The 19,223-nt window shown below is 31.5% G+C and overlaps 2 protein-coding genes across 2 annotated transcripts; one reads left to right on the forward strand and one right to left on the reverse strand.

The window, feature by feature from the left end:
* Positions 1-2,336: 2,336 nt before the first annotated feature.
* On the reverse strand, positions 2,337-6,663 carry LOC105170653 (actin). The gene is made up of 5 exons (XM_011091509.3): positions 6,455-6,663; positions 4,784-4,856; positions 4,257-4,650; positions 3,326-3,939; positions 2,337-2,828 (listed from the first exon to the last, which is right to left on the reverse strand). Exons 2-5 carry the CDS (start codon positions 4,841-4,843, stop codon positions 2,763-2,765), a joined length of 1,134 nt encoding a protein of 377 aa, XP_011089811.1. The 5' UTR covers positions 4,844-4,856; positions 6,455-6,663; the 3' UTR covers positions 2,337-2,762.
* Positions 6,664-13,607: 6,944 nt separating this feature from the next.
* LOC105170654 (putative E3 ubiquitin-protein ligase XBAT31) lies at positions 13,608-16,897 on the forward strand. Its single transcript, XM_011091510.3, has 8 exons — positions 13,608-14,061; positions 14,165-14,224; positions 14,366-14,437; positions 14,524-14,645; positions 14,763-14,903; positions 14,985-15,092; positions 15,437-15,695; positions 16,031-16,897. The coding sequence occupies exons 1-8, from the start codon at positions 13,882-13,884 to the stop codon at positions 16,427-16,429; spliced, it is 1,341 nt and encodes a 446-aa protein (XP_011089812.1). The 5' UTR covers positions 13,608-13,881; the 3' UTR covers positions 16,430-16,897.
* Positions 16,898-19,223: the final 2,326 nt, after the last annotated feature.

The following is a 19,223-nucleotide window of genomic DNA, read 5'->3' on the forward strand; positions in this document are numbered from 1 at the left end:
TCTAACAAATACTCTCTTTTTGTGACGGCTAACTGTGAGAGTTATTTGTTAGACGTTCGTTAATTCTAAAAAAGTATTTATATTTTTTTCAACAATGAATGATATTTGTTATTATGACAAATTTTGTGAGAGTCTGTTTTAATTTATCCTTAATTCTATTTTAACACCTTGCAAGAATACTTTTTTCAATATACAGATTACGATTATATTAAGAATTTTAATCATCAATAGTTAATTAATTAATACTTTATTTCTACAAGCGATGCAAAAACATTAATTAAGCTAAACACCATAGCAAATATTTCGATTATAGTAAAAACATACCCGCAGCCAAAATTTAATTTTTTGTATCGTTTTGTCTGACTGTATTGGATGGTGTTAAATTTGATTTTTTCTTTTCTTTTCTTCTCTCTCAATCTTATCGCATTTTTTATTTCATTACACGTTATATTTTATAAAAAAGATTAAATAATGTAATATTTATGTACATAATTTAAATATATTAAATAAAGTAGAAGAGATAATAGAATTTCAAGAAAGCTCTGTATAATAATATGTCAGGTGCGTGGGATGTTGTCTGCTGTATGACAAGAGTCTTAGTCTATTGCATAATAGGAGTTGTTGTCTACTGTAATAGTAAGGTGTTGTTGAGTAGGATATGATTATTGTAATAGCTGATGTCGGCAGAAATGATTATACTTGTAATCGGTTTATTTCAATTAATAATAGTTTATAAAATTTTTATTTAAATTAGTAGAAAATAACTGATGTCATGTCATCACTTTAAATGAGGGGATAATTTGAGAAGAAAAAATCATTTTAATTTTTTTTAATTCTTGGAAAAATAATAGGACTTTTGAAATGGAAATAGAGACCAATAATCACACATAACCATATATAAGAGATTGAATATCTATACAATTTATATTCTTTCATTAAATGCTATGACAAGGGATGGCGGACTTAACTCTAATGGGGCAGGCGGATTCGGGCATGGCCCCAACTGGTCTAGATTATTGGATCCAGATTTTAATTTTATGGATCCGATCCATTTTTGGCTTTTCGCTGTGAGTTGTGTCGGACCTATTTCGGACCTGTACCATACCGGATAATATGTATAAATATATTCAATTTATTATGATTACAAATACTTTTTTAAAATTAATAATTATCTAAAAAATAACTTCTGACGACAACTCATTATAAAATAATATTCGTTAAATAATCATTAATTATAAGAATACATTTATAAATTTTTAAATAATAAAAAATATTTATAATTATGCCAATTTTATCTTAATTTATCTTATTATTATACGATGAATTGGGCAATGCCAAGTGGCAACTTACTCAAAGGCCATGCTGATTTGATTTGCAGACAAATTTAATGCTGTCCTACTTCATCCTTAATGTGATTATAATGACCTGCCTTTTCAGTTTTGTTTACCATTTTCGCTTGACTCATGTTGTCAGTGAATAGCAATTTATTCTCACATTATATTAGAAATGAGCAAATTATTCCTTTATAAAAAATAAATAGTAATTTATCTTTTTGTATTTAAAAAAAAAATAATTTACCTCCTTACTTTATTTTCTAAAACATAGGGGGTAAGTTAGTCACTATCAGAAGCAATCCAATCTTAATGATAAAGACCTCATGAAGAATGTTCGGTGTGTAGGAAAACTTTACCATACATGAATCGATATATAACACATTATTTTGAAAAGAGAGTGTGTAAGATATATTCATCTTTCAATTTCCAAGGTAAAGTGTTATAAAATTTAATGTTAAGCTTGGTTTTGACCCTTAGCGAGAACAATGTGGGATTTTCGCATGGCATGAATCATATATACCTTTTGAGAGCTCACCTAAGTTATATTTGCTATGGACTATGGCTATGTGTTTGGATTGATCCCAAAACCTCATGAGAATCAAGATATAAGAGCATACCTACACCCGCTATGCCTATCTCTAGTCGATATCATATGTTTGTAATTGAAGTTTGGTTCAAGAAGCATAATTCAAGGCGAATTGCACTATCGCTTGCCAACACCGAGTGTGTATTCAACATAGAATACGCATGCACCGACCGGATAGTATAAACTGTATTTAACACAAAATTCCATGATTTCTATTTGGTTGTATTTAGATTGATGAATTTGAATTTAAGGGAAGAATTTAGATAAATAAGTTCAAATAACTTCATATCAAAAGAATTTGCAATCCGTCACTATTTAACAAACAGAGTTGAATGCAAATGTAACATTATTATCCTCTAATGAAAATTGTATAACAGAAAGAAAGCAAAAACAAAAAACTGGCAAGAAAATAGATGTAGTCTACTGCTCTTTAATTACTGACAACTACTGTGGAGAGTGAATACATGTATCCAGTATACAGTCTCAAAGACATGCAAAAAAACTACATGAAAGTAAAACAGCAATACAGGTAAACTAAACTGGTTAACAAATACTACTGCAAAACATTACAAGTTACCTCTCCTATAAATAGTATCAATATTGAATCATGGAAGAAAATGAAACATTTTCTTTAGAGAGATTTATTGATAATGAAATAACTCGTCGAATCTGTTTACTATATGCTGTCAGCATCAAGGAGAAACCTGCCGGGCTGGCTCGTCGCGCACCGCTGAAGTGAGACTGCGCACTGTGGATCATACATAATAGTACCATTGTTATTTTTAAGAAATCATGATATGCTTATCAAGCATAGCTTCTTGTTCAGAGATAATCCCAGAAAGCTAGAAGCATTTGCGGTGCACAATGGAGGGGCCGGATTCATCATATTCTGCCTTTGCGATCCACATCTGTATCGTAGTAGAAATTATCTTATCAATACATCTAACCAAACTATTATGCGCAAATGACATCACCTTAGCTTAAGCTACCCTTAACCCCTACAATGCTTAAAAAATAAGAAGTTGAGTGAATAAAAGTGATCACTACAGAAACATCTTCTGAAGTTTGGGCATATTATAAACAAATTCGTAAAATTTTGGAAAACTTATACTGATGCTCCCGCAGTCATCTTTTATATTATAGATTCCCAATGGGGGATGTGATTTGATGAGAGAAATTTTGAAATATAAAATATGATTGTATGAGGTGCAGTGCAACTTTTAGAGTTGACGGTTTTTTGTAACATGTATAAATTTCAAGAAGTGTTAGTGTAATTATCACTAAACAATAGGTAGATCTTAGCACTATTGCTCAATGCGAAGTCTAACCTATATAATGGTCATTGTCCATAATGGAGGACGTGATATAATTGTGAGGTTTTTAGTCAGAAGTATATGGAATATACCTGCTGGAAGGTGCTCAGGGATGCCAAAATGGAACCTCCAATCCACACACTATACTTCCTTTCTGGTGGAGCTACCACCTTAATCTTCATACTACTTGGTGCCAAAGCAGTGATTTCCTTGCTCATTCTGTCGGCAATGCCTGGGAACATGGTAGAACCACCACTGAGGACGATGTTCCCGTAAAGATCTTTCCTAATATCAACATCACACTTCATGATCGAGTTGTATGTGGTTTCATGGATGCCTGCAGCCTCCATTCCTATCATTGCAGGTTGGAAAAGAACCTCAGGGCATCGGAAACGCTCAGCCCCAATAGTTATGACCTGCCCATCTGGTAATTCATAGCTTTTCTCAACTTCAGAGTTCGTTTTGGCATTCTCTAACTCCTGCTCATAATCAAGAGCAATGTATGAAAGTTTCTCCTTCATGTCCCTCACAATTTCTCGTTCCGCTGAGGTGGTAAAGCTGTACCCACGTTCTGTTAAGATTTTCATGAAGGCGTCCGTAAGGTCTCGACCGGCTAAGTCCAGACGAAGGATGGCATGAGGCAGAGAATATCCCTCGTAGATAGGGACAGTGTGACTGACACCATCTCCCGAGTCCAGCACGATTCCTACAACAAACATCCAGCACTGTGAATATCTCTATAATGAGTTGCCATTGACAGGCACTTTTCGTACCATGCAAATGTACAAAAGGCGCAAATAAGATGTCATAAATGTAAAAGGGAGAGCATGGTGGTGGTTAATTGATTTAGGTTGTGACTGAAAGGATGATGTATTAGGAAAGGCCAAAGAACTTTTTTCGTGTTTCTACGTTAAACGAAAAGGAAAAAGAAAACACCAATTCATTAACATCATGTGCAAACAGCTCCTGTGGCCAACAGTACGCTGGATAAATCACAAACACTGCAAACATCAAATTACCAACCTGTTGTACGGCCGCTTGCATAAAGCGATAGAACGGCTTGAATGGCTACATACATGGCAGGAGCATTAAATGTCTCGAACATAATCTGGGTCATCTTTTCACGGTTAGCCTTCGGGTTGAGAGGAGCTTCAGTGAGCAGAATCGGGTGCTCCTCTGGCGCAACACGAAGTTCATTGTAGAAGGTGTGGTGCCAGATTTTCTCCATATCATCCCAGTTGTTCACAATACCATGCTCAATCGGATACTTGAGTGTCAGAATACCACGTTTGGACTGAGCTTCATCCCCAACATAAGCATCTTTCTGGCCCATGCCCACCATCACACCAGTGTGACGAGGCCGACCAATGATGCTAGGAAACACAGCTCTGGGGGCATCATCTCCAGCAAATCCAGCCTAATGAAAAATTAAGTAGAGCATGAGTAAACCAGATTCTAAAGTAGCCATTTTCTACTGCAGCACTTGAAAGAAGCTCGAAAGTTAAGTCTTTCTTCTACACAGCTTGAGTCAAAAGTTTCTAATATAATACCTTAACCATTCCTGTCCCGTTGTCACAGACGAGTGGCTGAATATCCTCTGAGTCAGCCATTTTTCAACAAGAGCTGTAGAAAAATAAAAGAAAAATGTACAAGGTTAAGAGTAAATTTTCAAGAAAAAAAGGGGTAAATTTGCATTTTACTCCTTTCTGGAAAGTGTGTGCATCCTGTGCTTTAGAAACAAGGCACCTGACCCCTTACTATTTTGAAATACTATAGGACACCTTTTTACCTTTTTCACGTCTTTGAAATAATATGTGCATTGTTAATAAATAAAATATTTCACATATGTATTTTAATGATTTCACATTAATATTCAGGAAATTAGAAAATGATAAATAAATTAGAAATTCCATCTCATATATATAAGGGTGGGTTTGTTTTTTTCTAATGCGATAAGGGATAAACAATAAGTTGCCTTTCTCTGAACCACAAGGACTATGTATGCCTTTTTTCCATAACAAAGGGGCGAATACATCCTTCTTCAAAAACACAAGGATAAAATGTTGTTTACCCAACAAAAACAAATTAAGATCTGTTTGAACTTAAAGAGTAAGCACTTCCAAGTACATTATCAAAGAAGTCCCGCGATGAGCAATTAAAAAGATACCAATACTGATGTGAACTTGAGATATTTTTTTTTCTTTGAAGCGAAACATTTACATGCCATTATATTATGCATGTTAATGTTTAACAATTGATTAGCAATAAAGAACAAATGATGAATAACAACCACAAGCAACAATCAATCAAACACTACTTAAGCAGACAACTTCACATCGAAAGCCATCAAACTTGAAACACAAGACTTTAGACGTTTAAGTTTAACTGAAAGTATTTACTGTTCCACCAAGCAATACGTCAATATTTACCAACCCAGAGGCGCAATTAGCAAATACAATCCAGAATAGGTAAAACAAATACAATTAGAAAGTCAAGAACATGAGGGGAAGCAAATTCCCTGTTCCGTAAAAAACTATCATGTCATGCTATATTCACATCTGAAGAATCCGTGGGTAAAACACAAGCTAATGAAGCACAATACTGAATCGCATTGCATTTTATATATTGGCTCTGTAAGACTGCGATCCTTTGTATATAGTACGAGACAAAAATCATGTTCCACAATGTATAAGATGCTCTTGCCCTTCTACCATTTTCCGAATTGAAAAGCAAAATACATTCATAACAAGGACTCGAAAACGTTGTTGAAAATTTTCTGCTGTTATGGATCAATGGGGCATTGCAAGAGTCTAATACATTTATACCAAAATATGCTCCTCCCACGCCATAGCATACTGACTAATCAGAAGCAAGAGAAACCACAACATAATCAAATACAAACACACTCAAGATAGATTCTTGCCTTATCCCAGAATGAGAACAAACCATAATGTAGCTAGTAAAGTAAATTTCTTTTGCAAGCATGAGCACCCAGTAATCAAGATAGATCAGCACAACACCACAGGTTGTCGACAAGAAAAAGAGAAAAAGGACAAATCCCGAGTAAATACACATCAAAATACGATAAGAAAGACACAAATACAAATACTTAAAAAGAAACACATTTTCAGGCAATCCCATGTTCTAACTTGATGTTTCCCAGCTTGTTCAGTGCAACATCTACAAGCCCAGATTCCAATTTTGCGTAAAATGAAACTCACCTTGAGGAAAGTGGTGGAATTCGTGGAGGTGGATGCCGCACCCTCGGTGGCTGGAGGATTGAGATGGAGTTGTGGAAATGAAGATGGAAAGGGTGTTTATCAACTTGGCATGAATGGATGGCAATCGAAACCGCCCTTCCCGCTGCCTAAAATGTCGTTCAGCCCCCATTCTTGCTTCAACCTCTCTTCCTTTTCTGTTCTTGGAATGGAACCTCCATTGGTCCATATTGGTTGTATACAACGATTTTATTACTTCCTTAAACTCAAACTAGGAAATTGTGGATGTCCAATATTTTCTACTTCCAACTATAACGTGCGATGCACCCTTATATATATATATATATAAGTAAATACATTATTTATTACCAAAAAAAATAACGAAAACTTGACTACCCAAAGTTTCTTGTTTTGGATCTTATGTAAGCTAAATTAGTTTACATTTGACATAAAAATAAAAAATAAAAAAACATTAAAAAGTCAATTATCATTTTCTTATTCTTTTAAAAATTCAATTGAGATTTTTACTTGCAGATATCTATTTTTACTCTACTATGTCAATTGCCTTTTTTTATTAACTTCAAATTATTTTTATAAAGTTGTTCTTCCAAAATGATTTTTCTTTCTCTTATTTATTGATCAGCTTTTCTATTTCTAAGTTTTTAATACATTTGGTTCATTTTCTATGTATAATTACTTTACTGTTACAAAGTTTAACATTTAATTTATCGACTTATTTGATATGAAAATATAATTATAAAACTACATTTTTGTCTATAATTGAAATATTTGCTAAAATACATAAAATCATATAAAATTACACTTTAAAACCTTGAATTAGAATTTAGAGTAAAAAATCAAGGGACAATCATCACTTCAAATGTTGTAACTCTTTCATTTAAATTTATGCATTCAGATTTTCCAGTCTCTTAATTTCTTTTTGTGAATATGAAATTTGTGTGAACACCTGAATCAAACAAGTTGACGAGGCCTTAGCCCGAATCGATCACGAATGTGTTTTTTATATTCTCGAAGATCATTCTAATAATTTACCGTACTCTAATTTGTGTGTAAATCCACAAATACGTTTTGCTCACTTATTATAAATTATTATTAAAATTTATTATTTATGTACACACCTCCAATTTATAAATCTTTAGGTGATATGTAAAGAAGAATACATAAAGAAGTATAAAGAGATATTTCAATAAGCATGAAACCGGAAAACTTCACACTCTACATTCATCACTCATAAATAAAAACTGAAACTTGACTTGATGATGGAATCATTGCTTTGATACTCCTACACAGCTTACCTAAGACTTAGGTTTATTAGGGACTTGCTGACGTTGAATTTGTACCATATTATTTGTTAGATGATTATATGATATTTCCATCATGTATTAATTTAATAATTCATAGTTTATATGGTATAAATTCATATAGACGGCTTGAATTTTTCATTTGTTAAGATACCAAAATGTAAAAACGAATATAATTCAGATAACAAAAAATAATTTAATTTTTGTTTTAACAAAAATATATTTCACTATATATTTTAAATATAGACCCTCGATTTAAATTAGACAAGATCTAATCTTTTGATCTTGTTAATTAAGTTTGGACCCTAAATTCAATCAAGTCTAACAGTTCTTAAATAAGGTTATAAAAATTATTATATAATTTAAAAGGCGAGTGAATTGTGCGAAATCACGTAAATGGTAAATTGCTTCATTTTATAAAATTCATGGAAGTTATTTAATATATATATATATATATATATGTATAGGGAAAGAAACTACTATATATAAAACTACACAAACAATCACACAATGATCAGATTCAAAGTTTTTACTAAATGAATTATTTAGGGCTTCAACCTTTTTAATACATTTTCAATTTCATTATTTAGATAATACTTCAAAATAATCTCATAATTTACGAAAAGTTTCAATTTCAGCATCTATGCGAATTCGTTTTTTTTAAAAAATTGACGTAAAAACAATATGAAAATCACGTGACCATTATTTTTTCAAAATAGAATAAAACGACTACGCGATTCTTTCCGAAAATTCCATAAATAATGCAAAAAAAAAAAAGAATTAATGTTTTGTGGCATGGACACTAAGCAAGCCAAAGCCGCGTTGAAGATTATTGAACTCCGTATCATATAAGTGGAGCGGTGGATATTATATTATCGTACATTGAATTTAATTCATCTCATTTGCTTCAATTATTTGATTTGATTTGGAAAAGTCGTAGTAGATCTGTTATTCAGAATCTATTTGTACAATGCTCCTAATTAGAGAGGTAAATAAGTCCAATCAAATCAAATGCATTATTATTTCAATTAATACTAAATATAAATATTAATAATTAAATTAAATTCAAATGAGTTTTTGTTAAATCATGTGCAAGTCGTGCTCGAGTAATTTAATATTTTTAAATATCTTTTATTATTTTTTGAGTAATTCAATCAAACTCCGATTGAACTTGAATATTTTATAAAAAAAAAAATTAAGTTCAAGTCTAATTTATTTAATTAAAAATCGAGCTTAAACGAGTTTTTACCCATTAATCTCAAATTGAATATCAAATACTTTCATTTTTTTCCCATGATTTCAAATTTCAATCTTAATTTTGCCACTTTTTCCCTTACAAATATAGTTTCAGGGGGTGTTTGTAATAAATTTTACCATTGTAGTAAAAGGAAATTATAAGTTTAGTTATAGTGAAAGGTTCGGAGTATTTGAAAAAAAAAAAGAAAATAAAATGAATTTGAAGTTGAAATTGAGGTACTTAGGAATAAAGATTAATATGTAAATCTTACCAATAAGATACAAAAGCTAATCGGGAAAAGTTTATAATTTTTAATTTAAATTAGTTTACAAGTGTAAGTTGCAAACTAAAAATACTCTTTTGTTTAAGTAAAAAGTTAATAAAGTTAAAAATATTATTTTTTGGGGGGTTAGTTTTACTTAGACCCCTTTAAAAATATGAAATTATACTTTTTTCTCAAATAAATTCTAAAATTACACTTAGACCCCCTCTAAAAATTTCTTGTTTATGTATGACCCCCTTATATTAGGATTTGCATAAAAGAAAATGCTGACGTTTAGTAAAAACGTACATAATTTTTAAATTTTACCCCTCATTTAGCATTTTCATCTAATAATTTTGTATATGTAAAAAGAAAAAAATAATGATATTAACCTCACTTCATATATATATATGTATTACAATTATCTCTTTGTAAGTACAAGAATATAAATGAAAATGTTAACCGAGAAGTAAAATTGAAAATTTATGTAAATTATTTTTGCTAATGTTAGTATTTTCGTCCAATTCCTAATTGAAGGGGGTTAAATATAAATAAAAAATTTTATGGAAGGAATATAAATGTAAATATAAAATTTATGTGGGAGAAGTATAATTTCACATTTTTTTATATAGTCGAAGTATGATTAACTCATTTTTAACTTGTTTCGAGCATCTTTTGCACACAATAAAAAACAAAAGGACTAGAAGATATAGGCAACATATGTTTGAGTTTATTTCAGAAATTAGTTTTATGTTTTAAATTCGAATTGAATTTTTTGACTTAATCCTTACAATTATTTTCTAGAGACAATTTTTTAAAATAATTCAAGTAACAAATAATGTCAAACGACAAGTCAAGTCAGACAATCAATCAAGTCGCACAAAAAGTCAAGTCAGGTAAGAAGTTAATAATCATAACATCAAATAATTCCCCAAATATTCAAGGTAATCTACAATTTGCCCCACAAGTTCAGAGGAGATTTCGCATCCACATCTACAAACAAGCTTCCAGCCCTTGAATCGAAAATTTTGAAGGAAGAACCCGGCGGACAATTTTCACTTTTGAAGATAATCCTTTTACCAATTTAAATTCAAAAATTAATTTGTCCCTATTTCTAGTTTTATAATTCTTTTTGCAAACTGGAAATTTGTATAAACAATTCATACTCCATTTTATTTATTATTCTTAAAAAAAAAGCTCTCTAACATTTTAATAAAATCAAACTAAAATATTTTATTTTTTAATATTATTTGAAAAAATATTTTCAAACCAATGAAACATTGTTTAGTATAAGATTCGTGTTCAAATCCACCTAATGTATATACCAGAGGTATTCTTAACTCTACTTACATAATAATGGTAAGTTAATTATAAATATTTAATATTAATAATTAATATTTTAATTAATACATTTATTAATGATTGAAAGTTATAATATAATTATAATCGATCTACTCCAGAAAAAAATAGTTTCAAAGTAAATTCATAACCAAATATGCTTAAAATTAAAAGGGATAATTATACCGGCCTCCCATGAGATTTTGTAATTATTCATAGATCCTTGCGGTTTGAAAAAACTACATCTAGTTACTCGGACATTTATTTTCTCTAACAAATAGATCCATTTATTAGTAAAAAAATTTATCGAATTTGCTGATATTAGTAAAAAAATTCATCGAATTTGCTGATATTAGCAAAAAAATAAATTAAAATCTATATTATTCCCAATTAACTTATTACCGACTCATTAACAAATGTTTCTCCAACAAAACTATCCTTATACATTTTCACATGCTAATGCACGTGGTGAAGTCTATCTTCGTCCTTATAAGAGTATTTGAATCAGAAAAAAATTTATTCGACCTACAATAAGTTGGTAATAAGTCAATCGGGGTAAATATGGGCTTCTATTCAATTTTCTTTTTGCTAATATCAATAAATTTTGATTAATTGAGGCATTCATTTGTTAGAGAAAAATAAATATTAAAGCTACTTAATATAATTTTTAAAATTATAAATAATTTACTTATAATTATATTAAATTTCAATTAAAAAAAAAGGTGTAATTATTGCAAAATAAAAATAGAAAAGCACCCAAACCTAACTTACAATCCACCTCTTTTGGGCCCAACAAGTGGTTTATTTATGTGGAAGTGGGCCTTTGATTTTAGGTTGTGGTCCATACATTAATGTTGGTTCCTGGGATTCAAGAAACAGATTCACAACACATCTACCATGAGATCACCATCTTTTTCAAACTACGTTCACCCAATAAACATACTTAGCGTGCATAACTACTCTTATTAATATTCTAATTATATGTATTAAAGTATTCTTTGCTTGTGTTTTAGCACACAATTTGCTTATACTTATGCCCTAATTAATCCCAAATCAAGATCAAATAACTACTTTCTGATGTATGATCACATATTAGGTATTTTGGGTTTTGATTGTCGCAAATACTTAATTAGAATTGAGCTACCCCAATCTACTCGATCAAACTTGCTAAAACATAATCCGTTACGGATTATTTGAGCATCTATCCGGTCCTGTAATTGAATATGTCAAATATGCGTTACGACTCTATAAATATTTTTTTATAATGTTAAGTCCCTTTTGTATAATCACATTTTGGATTAAATTATACTAAAAAGCATATTTTTTGAGCATTTTAATTCCACTGTAATTATTTTTTATTTAATTACCTATTATACCTATTTTACTTGGATGGTCTCATTAAATTCTATTTTGTCACATAAGAAATTACACACACACACATATATATATATATATATATTAAATAAAATTATTTTCATATTAATCCAAAAGAGTTCAAAATTTGTTTATAAGATAAGTCAATAAATAACCACTTTACAGTAAATTTTTATCCAATACATACCTATCAAGTAATTTGATTATATTTATTTATATATATATATATTATATTAGTTTTTTGATTTTATTAAAATCTCATAATATTAGTTTTTGTTTTCAACACAGATGACGTCCATTAATTAATTATATGTATACAAGATATATAAATATTGAAAGAATTCAAGTAAGTGCCACATATACATTCATGTTAATTGTCACAATAAAAGTTATTAAATAATTCAATAGTAATATCTTAATATGTACTTTCACACACTATAATAAATTTAATATTTAATTATAATTAACTATCATGGTTGAAAATAAATAATCGTAGTAAATAATTATTGATCACATCCACACAATGATTGTTGGTTGTGGGTTTTGTGAGTCTGACTAAAATATTTTTTATGCTAAAAGTCATGGCAAGAATATTTGCTATGATTCACAACTATGTTAAAAATAATTCTCATGTTAGATAACCTAAAACTTTTGCATCAATTTTTATTAATTATAATTAATAATAATTATTTATCATAATTTTAGTGCATAAGTAATAAAATTATAGCCTAATAAAATTTATTCTAGTGATGTGAAATATTATTTTTTATATATGGTCCAAAACCTCAAATTTGATGGGGCTCTTATACCATATTAAATCATCACTTTTTTAAAAATTTAAATTATTAAATATGGGAAGCATTTAATATTAAGAGTTAATTACATTGAAACCTTCTCTAAAAATATTAGATTATACTTTTTTCTAAAGATATTTTGAAATTACATTCACGTCTTTTTCAAAAATTCTTGATTTACAACTGACCTCCTTCTGTTAGGGGTTGGACGAAAAATGCTGATATAAGCAAAAAGAAATACATAAATATTTAATTTTGTCCATCATTTGACATCCCTACATATCTTTTTATACTTATAAAGGGATAACTGTAGTATATGTATATATAAGTGAGGTTAACATCATTATATTTTTTCCTTCATAAGAACAAAATTATTACATAAAAATATTAAATGAGGAGTAAAATTTAAAATTTATGCAAAATTTTTTTGTTTATGTCATTATTTTTCGTTCAAATCCTAATAAAAGAGGGTTAGGTGTAAACTATGATTCTTTAAAGGGGTTGTAAGTATAACTTCAATTTTTTTTTAAAAAAAATATAATTTTAAATTTTAGAATAATTTTTCATGTGATTGACCCTAATATTAATATATTGGAATGGGGGAAGACCAGACCTACTTCAAAATTTCCAAAATAGGGTGTGAAAAGTTGGAATTGGGAGAAAGGGTAGAAAGACCAATCACTCACCATAAAACATTGACCTTTACATCTGATTTTGAACAATCAACAGCAAGAGATGTAATAGTTTAGTTGCAGTACTTTAAATAATATCATATAGGGAATCCAACTGCCCGCAAAATATCTGACTGCTGCCCGTTCTCACACGCTCTTTCTGACACGGTCACCCTCCCACTTCCCTCTCTTTCCCCTTCCCGGGCACCTCCCAACTCCTACACTCCCCAACACCCCTCCATAAATATATACCTATACATTTACGAATAAGTATGTGAAGCGCTTTTTCCCTGCAGCCCATCACCCACCACCTCCTCTTCCGCGGTGGTGCATGAACCAGGAGGAGGCGCACCACCGCCGCCTATACATACAAAGCTTTGTGTGTGTGTATATATCTATATATATATCATACTTTCTTGGGAAGAGAGAACAATGGGTCAGGGGCTGAGCTGCAGTACTAGTGAAGAACAGGGTCTTTTCAGCGCAGTGAAGTTGGGGGATTTGGAAACTGTTGAGGCAGTTTTGGAAAGGGATTCAGCTCTTGTTCGATATTCCACAGTTTATGATCGCAACTCGCTCTTGCATATTGCTGCTGCCAATGGCCAGATCGAGGTGGGATTTCTGTTTTTCTTGGTTTCTTTGGGCTTATCAACGTTTTCTGTGGATTTCTTTTTCGGGCTGTTTAGCTTCATCGGTTCTGCTTTGTGGGTTTCAGATTCTTTCATTGCTTCTGAACCGATCTGTGAAGCCGGATATGCTGAATCGACATAAACAGGTAAGTTTTAATCTTTTGCCTTTTGTCTCTATGTGCGAAAAAAATTGAATTTTTGATTCAGTTCTCGCAAGATTTTGATCATAAATTAGTTCTTGGCTGTAGATTCATAGTTTGATCTTTGGCTAATTGTGATATGTATAGACTCCATTGATGTTGGCTGCAATGCATGGCAAGATCTCCTGTGTGAAGAAGCTAATTGAATCTGGTGCAAATGTATGTATGCAAAACAAAGGTCTCCTTGTTTAGATGTTAAATTTATAGGCATCTTTGCCCTTGCTAACTTTGAGTTTTGGGGTCAGATTTTGATGTTTGATTCACTTAATGGAAGAACATGTTTGCACTATGCGGCGTACTATGGCCACTCTGATTGCCTTCAAGCCATTCTCTCTGCCGCCAGGACCTCCCAGGTTTCAGCTTCTTGGTAGGCTCTTCTTCAAGAAAATGACTTTGTGACGTAGGAGAAGATGCCCCAGTTTCCTATTTATGTATTACTATAAAAGCCCGCTTCTTATCCATTGTTTTGTGGCTAAATTCGTAGGGGATACTCCCGTTTTGTGAACATCAGAGATAGCAAAGGAGCAACACCTTTGCATTTGGCGGCTCGTCAAAGACGCCCTCAATGTGTTCATATATTACTGGACAATGGAGCCCTGGTTTGCGCTTCAACTGGTGGATATGGGTAATCTTTCTGTCACAAGTGCTTATTCTTGCTCCCCGTGTTTGCTGAGACATTTACCGATTGATAAGTTCTATTCTGCAGCTTTCCCGGCAGTACTCCCCTTCATTTGGCTGCAAGAAGTGGTTCACTTGATTGCATCAGAGAATTGTTGGCTTGGGGTGCTGATCGACTTCAGAGAGATGCATCAGGGTATTTTCTTGAATATCTTAGTTCTTCTAATACTAAATGGATCTGTCTTAACTAGATTGATGTTTTATCTCACTGTTCTGAATCTTTGCTTGCTGTAGTGGTTGAATCAGGGCCAATGGTTTAAAGAGCATAGGTGCTATTCTTTTTATGTACATGCTTGTTGCTAGAAAAAGTCGAACACAAATATTTTATACTAATTTATCGGAATATTTGATTTGTGTCCTTGTTTAAAATTGTAAAGTATGAAGACTCCATTTCTTTCTCACTCATGTAGGCCTGCTATTTGGTAATGCTTGTTTTAGTTAATCTATGCATAAAAGTTTAATGTTTCTGACACAATTCAGGAGAATACCATATACAGTAGCTTTAAGACACCACCACGGAGCATGTGCAGCTTTGCTGAATCCGTCGTCTGCGGAGCCTCTCGTCTGGCCATCACCTTTGAAGTTCATAAGTGAACTTAATCAGGACGCAAAGTCTCTTTTAGAAAAGGCCCTAATGGAGGCTAATCGGGAAAGGGAGAAGGTCATATTGAAAGGGACAGTTTACTCGCCGCCATCTCCTTCAGCATCTGATTCTGGAATGGATGATGATGTATCTGAGGTAATTTACCATCTTACTTTTGCGTAATGTTTTATAATCTTTTATACGTGAAGTAATCTTGTCCGTCTTTTGCTGGTAAGTTCCTCTAAATTTATTAGCCCTACCGTTCCAAACGAACAATTTCTCCTACCTCTATGGAGAGTGAATTCTTCCCACTTCTACTTCCAATATGATTGTGAAGCCTGTTCTTTGTTGATAATGTTCTTTTTGCTTCATTTTTAAAAGGACAAGCTATAATGGGACTGTATAATTCGATAAAAATATCAATCTTAGGCTACTAATAATTGGTCCCAACGGACAATAGGCCTCACTGGGATTGGACTATCTTTCTGTAGGCAAGTGATACGGATCTTTGCTGCATATGTTTCGATCAAATATGCACAATTGAGGTTCATGAATGCGGCCATCGGATGTGCGCGCAATGCACTTTAGCTTTGTGCTGCCATAACAAGCCCAACCCAACAACGTCTTGCCCCTCGGTGCCACTCTGCCCTTTCTGCAGGAGTAACATCGTCAAATTGGTTGTAGCAAAGGTTAGAACCGAAAACGACATTGATCGAGATATCAACTCCTCAAAGCCACGAAAGTCTTGGAGATCCCGTAACTTAAGCGAGGGAAGCAGCAGTTTCAAGGGTTTATCAGCAGTGGGCTCTTTTGGGAAAATGAGCCGTGGCTCTGGCAGGATTGCTGCTGAGTCTGAGTTACTCGATAAGCCATTAAGCCTAGATACATAGAAAGAACATCCCGTATCAAGAATTCCGACTCTGGGCAAACAAGCATCCATCTAAGGTCATATATACAACTATCTATGCATCTTCTTGGTAGACTGAAGAAATAAGCAAATGCAGTAATTTGCAGGATTTGGGTTGCAAAGTATTTCATTCTTCGATTGTGACTGTAGTCGTTTTGTGCTTTTACTTCCAAATTTGAAGTATATAGGAATGCAATTCTTTTCGATCTAGATATTCAAAATGATTCATTGCCTGCTGCTGCTGTCTGAGTTTTACATGAAGGAAACCTTCGTAGAGACTCAAATGTAGTGTTCAGGCAAGAATTTTAGCCCAAGTAATGGTTATTCGTTTGTCCCATGTTCTTGTATCGGTCCTTGTAAAAAAACTGGTGGGGAAAATTGCAGACAATTATTTTGTATGAAAACAGTTGAGTGATGCGTTCACGTGATGATTGTCGCTCATTTGGTTGAATTATTTCTGTACTCTGCTGGTTATACATATTCCGAGAGTTGGACACATTGAGATATAAAGGTTACTTGTCATGGGACCCGGAAATACTCATCTGTCTGAATGCTCATGTTTCTCTCTATTTTCTATTATTTTTGGGTGATGAATTATTTGCTCGCAGACTCTCCACCTGGTGCGTGTCTACATCATTTCCCCACCTACGACCTATCCTTAATTATTTATGTATTTTGATATAATTTAGATTGTTAGACTATTGTAAATGCACATTAGCTAATATCACTGCTAAAAAACAAAATATTAACCACAAATATATTAAGAGTAATTTAATATTGTTACTAACAATATGTAAGTATTTTTATTTTATTACAGTAATAAGGTTTATAATTTTAATAGCACTAATTATTTTATAAAAATTATTACTAGTAAAATTAATGATGTACTAATTAATAATGCATGTGTTATAACGATTTAGTGACAATTAATAATTATTGTCATTATATTTCAGTTGCCATTGTATATGTGCCCTAATGCCAAGAAATGGCAACTAGCTAGGTAGATTTGGGGTGGATTTTACCATACACAAGATCTTCCTAAAATTTAAAACTCATTCTGCTCATCTCTAACTTGACCTGACTCGAGACCTAGAGACAAATCTCATTATATAACTAATTGGAAACCCATTTCGATCCTTGGATACAAATTCGTGGGATCAGCTCATCTCTACCCGTTCCATTTGCCATCTGTATTATCTAACTACCAAAAAATGAGCAAATATAAACTGGATGGTCAAGATTTGTGTGCGTCAAAGGTTTAGATTTCTTGTAATTAATAACTGATTTAAACATTAAAGACAAAAGAATAAACAAGTTGGCTATAAAAGTTAAAACTTTTTCCACATATATATGTTTTGGTCTGGTTTGCTATTCTTAGTCCACTCAGTGCAACAATCGTACAATGTTTTTTATTATTACAACTTGTGAAAAAAAAAAAAAAAAGAATTCTTGGTGGGAAAAAGAGAGACTAATTAAAAACAAAGTTTATACAATTATCCATTTTCTACTTGATATTCTATTTTAATTTTTTCTAACAATACTAAGGTGACATTCCAATATTGATACTTCTTATCTCCACAAATAACATGATTGATTTTAATTTTCAACTGCTATTAATTTTTTTATTTTACTTAATATATATATATATATATATATATATTAAGTGTATAAAAATTACGTTATTTATTTTATTAAGAAATAAGAGAGGGAGCCGGAAATGCACAGTAGGTGAAAATACTCAAAATCTTGTGCTTTACTTCTCCTGTTCTCCAACCACCAACTAACAAAGCTGAGAACACTAATTACAAAAAAAAAATAAAAATAAAATGATGATATTAAAATTACCACTAATGAACATAGTAATTAAGTGACAAGAAAACTTATTACGTGACTAAAATTATTTTCATAGTTCTAATAGTCTCTAACATTTGCATAAAATTGTTATTATAAATAATAAGCGACAACACGATTGAGCATAAAATTATAATTATAAATAATCAAGGATACATTTATTATGAAAATATAAATATATCGATAAATAATTGTCACTAAATTATCAGACTCTTGATATTATCTTTGGTTGCAACACACATTATGCATACTCTAAGTATTGCTTGTTGTTATCTAGATTGAAAAGACAACACGATGGTCACGCAATTGAATCTTGGGGTGAAATTTTAATTTGAATTAGGTGGTTGGGAGCTGATCATGATTAAGATTCCGGAATCAATAATCTGAATTGCGTGGAGTAAATGTTTATCCCTCCAAATTACCATTAATTAATAATGCCTAATTAATTAATTAATGGTTGCACCCCGCTAGAAAAAATGACATTCTTATTCAAATTTGGGCTGTCAGTATCACCGGTGAGGATGGGATAGAGAGGGGACTCTTTTTTTTTATTATTAGTACAATAATTACATAATTATATTAAAATTTTAATAAATTAAGTAATATATTAATATAATAATTAATTATAATAAAATATTCATATATTCGATGAAAACTTAAACTTATTTATAGAAATTGAATTCTAATCATTGTACAAAAACATTATAGAGAAGGGATTGAAAGGCAAGATTCCTTTCATTTCAAAGATGTCAAATCCTTAATAATTCCTTCAGAAACCTGACAAAGTAGTGTACCTTCCCTGTGTTTAGAAAGCTTGGTGCATCCAAAAAATTAATCATGTTATTATTCATAAAAAAAAAATAAATCATGTTATTATTGATGGATATAATGGTCATAATAAATGTTTATGTGGATATAACAGTCAA

The sequence above is a fragment of the Sesamum indicum genome, linkage group LG9 (genome assembly GCF_026168435.1).
Source record: "Sesamum indicum cultivar Baizhima isolate 11 linkage group LG9, ASM2616843v1, whole genome shotgun sequence".
Lineage (NCBI taxonomy): Eukaryota > Viridiplantae > Streptophyta > Magnoliopsida > Lamiales > Pedaliaceae > Sesamum > Sesamum indicum.

Coding starts and splice junctions, on each gene's coding strand:
- LOC105170653 (XM_011091509.3), bottom strand. CDS start 4,843: ATGGCTGACTCAGAGGATATTCAGCCACTCGTCTGTGACAACGGGACA. Junction 3,940..4,256: donor TGCAAGCGGCCGTACAACAG/GTTGGTAATTTG, acceptor TGTTTGTTGTAG/GAATCGTGCTGGACTCGGGA. Junction 2,829..3,325: donor CCCTGAGCACCTTCCAGCAG/GTATATTCCATA, acceptor ACTACGATACAG/ATGTGGATCGCAAAGGCAGA.
- LOC105170654 (XM_011091510.3), top strand. CDS start 13,882: ATGGGTCAGGGGCTGAGCTGCAGTACTAGTGAAGAACAGGGTCTTTTC. Junction 14,438..14,523: donor TAATTGAATCTGGTGCAAAT/GTATGTATGCAA, acceptor TTTTGGGGTCAG/ATTTTGATGTTTGATTCACT. Junction 15,093..15,436: donor CTTCAGAGAGATGCATCAGG/GTATTTTCTTGA, acceptor GACACAATTCAG/GAGAATACCATATACAGTAG.